Raw genomic sequence first — 6,902 nt, forward strand, 5'->3', positions numbered from 1 at the left:
AATAAATAAATAAATAAATAAATAAATAAATAAATAAATAAATAAATTTTTAAAAAGATGTGGACAAAGGGGAACACTCCTCCATTGCTGATGGGAATGTAAATTTGTACAACCTCTCTGGAAATCAATCTGGTGCTTCTCAAAAAATTGATAATAGTTCTACCTCAAGACCTACCTATACCACTCCTGGGCAAATACCCAAAAGAGGCTCCACCATACAACAGGAACATTTGCTCAACTATGTTCAAAGCAGCTTTATCCTTAAGAGCCAGAAACTGGAAACACCTAGATGCCCCTCAACTGATGAATGGGTACAGAAATTGTGGTACATTTACACAATGAAATACTACTCAGCTATTAAAAACAGGGAAATCATGAAATTTGCAGGCAAATGGGTGGAACTAGAAAATATCATCCTAAGTGACCCAGAAGCAGAAAGATACACATGATATGTACTCACTTATAAGTGGATATTTCACCTATAATATAGGATAATCATCCTACCCTCCACAGACCCAAGGAAGCTGGGTGACAGTGAGGGCCTGGGGGAGGGTGCCAGAATGTCACTCAGAGGAGGAAGTTGACAGTGGTGGTGGATGAAGAGAGGGAACTGGGTGGGAGATGGAATGGGGAAGGAAACAGGGGTGGGGATCATATGTGGGGGAGAGAGGGAGGTGGGATGTGAGAGGGCTGGGAACCAGAAGGGAAACTGGGGAGGGATATTTCTTGGTTAAGCTGAAGGCCTGCTACAGAGTAGGCTCCTGGGAAGATGGGGTGTGATTCCTGGCTGAGACTCCTGGCACAGTGGGACTTGAAGACTGAAATGACCACATCCTAGCCAGGCAGGACTAGTGTAGGGAGGGGAACAACAAGCCACCAACATAACCTATGATACAGGGATTACCCTGCCTACAAGAAGTATAGGGATAATGAGAGAACAAAGTTAGAGGGAAAGTCCAAATAATAATTGGCTCAATGTGAGACCTACCCCATGGTAGAGAGCCATCCCCTGACACAAATAATGATTCTCTGCTGTGCTTTCAGACAGGAACCTAACTTGACAGTAGTCTGGAAGACTCCAGCCAATAGCAAATTGAGGCAGATGCTGGAACTTACAGCCAAGCATAGGGTAGAATTATGGGGGTTCTGCAGAAGTATTGGGGAAAAGATAGAAGGACCTGGAGGGGACTGGGACCTCATAAGAAGCCCGACAGAGATAACTAACACAGTCACATGCGTGCTTTCAGAGACTGAGACATCAACTAAGGAGTACAAATGGTCTGGACCTAGGCCCCCTGCACACATGTAGCCAACAGGCATCTTGTTTTTCATGTTTGTCTCCTGGCAAGTGGAAGAGGTGCTGTTTCTACATGGACTTTATTGCCTTCTTTTGGATCACTTCCCTCTGGCAGGGCTTCCTTGCCTGGCTTCAGGGGATGAAGATATACTCAGCCCTGTTGTGACTCCATGTGCTGGGGAAGGTTAATCCAGGTGGGGGGAGCTCCCCTTTTCTGGTGTGAAAAGGAAAAGGGGAAGGGGGAAGGAGGGTAAGTTGGGAGGAGACAGGAAAGAGGGGAGGAAGGGGGTACCCTTGGTGTATAAAGTAAATAAACTAACATAATAAAAAATGCGAAAAAGAATTTGGCAACCACAGCTGTATATATCTAACCAATAAAATGATTGTATTTCCCAACACTTTCCATTATTTCCATCATTGAGCAATTGTAATCAGGTCCAGTCTCATAGATTGCTTAAAGCCCTGATGTTTAAGACCTTATTGAAGAGAAGAACTAAATGGGGGAAGAAAATTATCTAGTAAAACAGATGGAAGTACAGGGTCAAAATATTTAAAATATTAAATCACTATTATATAGGGTGATAAATGACATGGTGTGTAATAGATTAAAAGAAAAATGTGCATATATGCATGATCTTATCTACAGTAATCTTCATCATGTTGGTGATTATCCACGTGGCTCATTTTAAATGGTAAAACATTTAAATATAATAAGAAATACATACCAGTTAGTTCCCATCATTGAAGGAATTCTTTCATCTTGGGGTGAGGAGAAATTTCAGAAAGAAAAATATTTCTTCCCATGGATGATAAGCTTTTATAGGTATATTCATGCCAGTGAGCTTGTCAATTCATCTCCAGGGCACTGATGAGGTTTTAGTGACAACTTAATGAATTTCTGATGTACTGCATATATTATCAGCACTAATACAGTTTATCTGGAAATCAGCAAAATAACTAAATAAATTTTACTTTTCTTCCAATTATTTCTTACTCCAGTTTCCCTGTGTGCTCACTCACTCATCTTGTCAAGTTTGTGGCTTTCTTCTGTTGAGAAGTGAGGACAGCTCTGATCCCCATTTCAAAGAGTTAGACTAGAATAGGCTTACCTTTGTGCCTTACATTGTATTCTCACTTGGAAGCAGGACTCAGATTTGAATTTGTTTTTAAGAATGCTACTTAGTTGATTTGATTTAGGTCAATATGATGTGAAATTATTATTTATCTCTCATAATAAAAAATGTATTTTTCAGCAAGTTGCAAGAGAGAACTGTCTCTGATAACCTCAGGTAATCGATGATCAGAGAAATAAACTTCGCATCAACATATTTGTTCCTCAAAACAAATGTTTGAGAATTCTGCTTTGTTTTATGTATAACACACTGGTTATTCCATGTGGTTCTGTAAGGCTTATGACAACAGATGGAAGCACTGAAGAACAAGGGTCATAGCCTTACCCAGCTACCTCCTCAATTTTCTTTTAAGCACAAATACATCAACTGCCTATACACTTTTGTTTGGAATGAAGGTTGAAAGACTGTATAAGAGTTTCTCTCAAATACTTGTTTTGGTAGCCTAGGACTGATACTTAAAGCACTAAATCTTTCCCTGGGATTTCCCATTTGATCTGTTTTATAGATCAGTTAAGGCTGATCTGTGCCTCACTTTTTTATTTGTAACATGAAAATACCTGAGTTCTTATGTGAATGGGATAATTCATACAACATTGTACCTGTCACATAGTGTTCACTTCATAGGTAAAATCTTGATAAGTGAACAAATGGGAATAATAAATTTTTCAAATTGTCTCAAAAGGTCACCTGACATTTACATTTTCAAGGAGGGAAGAGGATATTAGTACCTATAAACATACCTTCAATCAGAATTCACATATTTTTCCATTATCTGTTCAGTAGACATTTATTACTCTCAGAAAAACTAGGAAAACACTCCTCAGTGTACACTACTGGCCTCCTATGGAAGCAGAAGCCAGTATTTTTTATCATCATCATTATTGTTTTATTTCATTTTTGTAAGTTTTTTGCCTACATATCTGTTTATGTCCACATGCATGACTGATAACTGTGGAGGCCAGAAGAGAATATTAATCCCCTGGAACTAGAGTTACAGACCATTGTGACATACCATGTGGGTCCCAACAATTGAACCTGGATTCCCTGAAAGAACCGCCAGTGCTCTTAACTGCTGAGCCATCTCTCCAGCCCTAGAAACCAGTCTTTTAAAATCCCCCGCCAAAAAGGATTAAGGGAAGTCCCAGGGTGGATGGAATGGATATACTAGTTATGATTGCAGTAGAGAAAATAATATGAACTGAATGTTGACAAGAAATAATCTATGTGCTAAAGCCCACATTTTATGCCTGACAGCTTGCTTGGTTGACACCATGTTTGTCATTTAACCCCCAAGGAGGTATCAGAATTCATTTCCAACATGCACTTTTCATATGCCTGTTTAGTGTTGCCCTAGATAAGTAATGATGTACGCTGAAACTGAGAAGTATGAGTGGAGATTTGCTTGGGATATTGATTAAGAGAAAGCGTAAGTCTAAACCTGGAGACAGTTAAAAAATAATAAGCACACATGGTCTCCCAATAATGATTTTATTTTTATGAGATGTTGTGTAAAATTACTTAAAACATAAAGCCATAACTGATTATACATTTAGATATATATATATTTTTTTTACTGAAAAAAAAATGAATACATGAGATCAGGAATTTCTCAGGAAGATGTATGAGAGGATTCTTCAACCTAAAAACCAGTAATCTGACGAAAATGTTAAGTCCTCAAAACTTTAAATCTACTTCATAGTTCAGCATTGGTCCAGGATCATCTTAGGTGACCTGGTATAATATGGGGCATGAAGAGAATGAAATTTCAAACTTTGGAGATAATATTCATTCTCAAGATTGAGTAAATATTAGGTAACTCAGTTTCACGTACTATATTCCTCTAATGTTAGAGATGTACTTGTGTTGAAAATGAGCTCTGTGGATCTGTGCTTGATTTAAATCACCTTCACAGACTCTTATACATTCTGGAACTGTGCCCAGAAATGCAGGTTCAAACTACTCCTTAGGGGATCTTTGTTCTGACAAGTTTCTTGTTGGACACCAAACTTGCAGTTTGCTAGGTCTCATTCCTGCCAAGAAGGCATCATCAAAATTTCATTCTGACATTAGTTTTTCCTATTCCAGTTTGCAGTTTATTATAAAGTTAAAGAATTAAAGAATCCTCTCTTTTTCAGGGTCAAAGAGATATTTTGGGACACAGCCCAGAACAAAAGCATGAATAATTAAATTCAAGTCACCATTGAATATATCAAAAGAGCACATTCAAAAGGTTAAAAACGTAAAAAGTGACGTTTATGTAGTGTAATAATACACAGTGTTTTGTTGTAATATTCAAAAATCATCTAAGGAGAATAGAAATCTTTGACTAGTCAAATGGATTAAAAGTTTTCAATGTATGTATTCAGTTTAGAAGGTAATAAAATTTTCATTGCAGTTCTGTTTTACTAAATACTGTACTTTCTATAACTGCAAGAATAAGCTAAAATAAAGAAGTGTGATTTAATCTACATTCTAGACCTATTCAGTATATAGCCTATTCAGTATGTAGTAAGTACGAGGCTATACTCAAGTGAAATAGAAAAGGAATACAACTTAACAACTTCTTTAGAAGGAGGAACTACATACTGAGACTGAATAAGCCATTACTAACCTATGGTATATATAGAAGAGTATATCATGCTAAGCTTAGTGCTCACCTGGATATGCTGGTTAGAGTAAGAGGTGAAATTTGGCCCTTAGTCAAGAGAAAAGAAAAATCTGGTGAAAATGGACATAAAACTCCACTAAGAAATGCCAGCATTTTCCAGGGAGAAATCTGAACTGCCAAATCACCCCTCATAATTTGTTAATTATAATTTGAGATAACTTCCCCAGTCACTTCTAGATTATAGATATTGCTCACCTATGACAATTCCAAGGAACAAGAGAAACAAGGCACAATCACTGAAAGTTGATGAAGTATAAAAATTTACAGTTATAATTGAATTTCTGTTCTGGGGAGCAAGTAAAGATTAGAAAAGGCAAAAAATTATTATACTGATGCCATTTAAAGATCATAAGTGTGGGCCTCCAAGCCATTCGCTAGGGTTATCACATGTATCCCACTAACAGATTTAAGACACAAAGGTGTCCATTTCTCTAAGAGAACTGCTTTTTCGGCAAGACATAGTCTCTCTCTTGCCTTGGAGCCAAGTAATGGGAACCCTGAACATACTGCGGAGCTTCTGTTGGAAGCGGTTTCCAACGAAACAATACAGAAAGGGATTAACACAGCTGTTGGTGAATCCCAGGAGGATGGCAAAAGGAAGTGCCAGGTCAATGACTGCCATAACTTCACAGCTATTAATGATACCCATCCAGGACAGAGCATCCAAGAAGGTCAGAACATGAAAGGGAAGCCAGCAAATGATGAACGCCAACACTACAGCAGCTGCCATCTTCAGGACTTGGTCCCGGGTTATTCTGTTCTTCCCATAGCTATTGGTCTTCAGCAGATGTTTTCTGATTCCAAAGTAACATGTTGCTATGAATATCAAAGGAATAATAAATCCAAGAACATTTTTCATCAAGGCAATCCCAGCAGACCACTGGGCATATTTCTCTGGTGGGAAAGCCATAATACAAGCATTCACACCTAAGTATTCAATGGTTCTGACATCTCGGAAGTAAAATGTTGGCAATGAGGACAGACAAGCCATACACCAAACAAGGGGAACTACATAAGATGCTTGCCAGGGATTCCTTCTTTGAGACAGAAAAGGGTAGATAACTGATTGGTACCTATCAACACTCATGCAGGTAATAAAAAAAATACTCGCAAACATGTTCAGGGTCAGAAAAGAACCAAACACTTTGCACATCACAGGTCCAAAGAGCCAGTCATATCTGTAAGAGTAATAGGTTGCCCAGAGAGGGAGGGTAGCCAAAAGGAGTAAGTCAGCCACAGCCAGATTGAAGATATAAATGCTAGAAACCTTTTTAGGACCTTTTTGACAACAAAATAGTGAGACCACAATGATATTAACAGCAAAACCAATCACAAAAATAAGGTAGTAGAGAACAGGAATTGCTTCCAAATGCTTATCTGATGGTTTATGTGAGCAATTAAAGATGAGCTCATTAGTGCCAGACATGTTGAGATTAACAAAAGGAAGGCTGCTGGTGATGTTTCTGCTGGTGGCGGCAAAACTGAAATTGTCCTTCATACTGAATTGTCAGCAACTCCGTAATTCTTACACCTTCTCTGTGGGAGAAAAACAGAGTGCTTAAAACATACCCAAATCCTATGGAATATTTGAGTAATAAGCATTTTGAACATTTGTCAAAGGCCAAAATAATGTAAGTGGTTGTAAAAAACATAAAAACACCATGCTTGGCAAACAGAAATTACCACTACCTCTTGAGGAAGAAATAAAAAAATCCTCAGTGGCGTTAGACTGAAAATTCTGAACAAAATTATTCTCTTTCTTTTCTCTTATGTCTTTGGAAATTTGAGAGACAAATTAATAATC

General features: G+C 38.0%; 1 protein-coding gene across 1 annotated transcript; it reads right to left on the minus strand.

The window, feature by feature from the left end:
• Positions 1–5,504: 5,504 nt before the first annotated feature.
• Positions 5,505–6,611, minus strand: Agtr2 (angiotensin II receptor type 2). The gene has a single exon (XM_055604919.1). It carries the CDS (start codon positions 6,594–6,596, stop codon positions 5,505–5,507), a length of 1,092 nt encoding a protein of 363 aa, XP_055460894.1. The 5' UTR covers positions 6,597–6,611.
• Between the last annotated feature and the right edge of the window lie 291 nt (positions 6,612–6,902).

Source organism: Psammomys obesus, unplaced genomic scaffold (genome assembly GCF_907164565.1).
Source record: "Psammomys obesus unplaced genomic scaffold, mPsaObe1.curated_primary_1811, whole genome shotgun sequence".
NCBI classification, from domain to species: Eukaryota; Metazoa; Chordata; class Mammalia; order Rodentia; family Muridae; genus Psammomys; species Psammomys obesus.

Excerpts from the sequence above, each read along its gene's own strand:
- Agtr2 (XM_055604919.1), bottom strand. The coding sequence starts at position 6,596 with ATGAAGGACAATTTCAGTTTTGCCGCCACCAGCAGAAACATCACCAGC.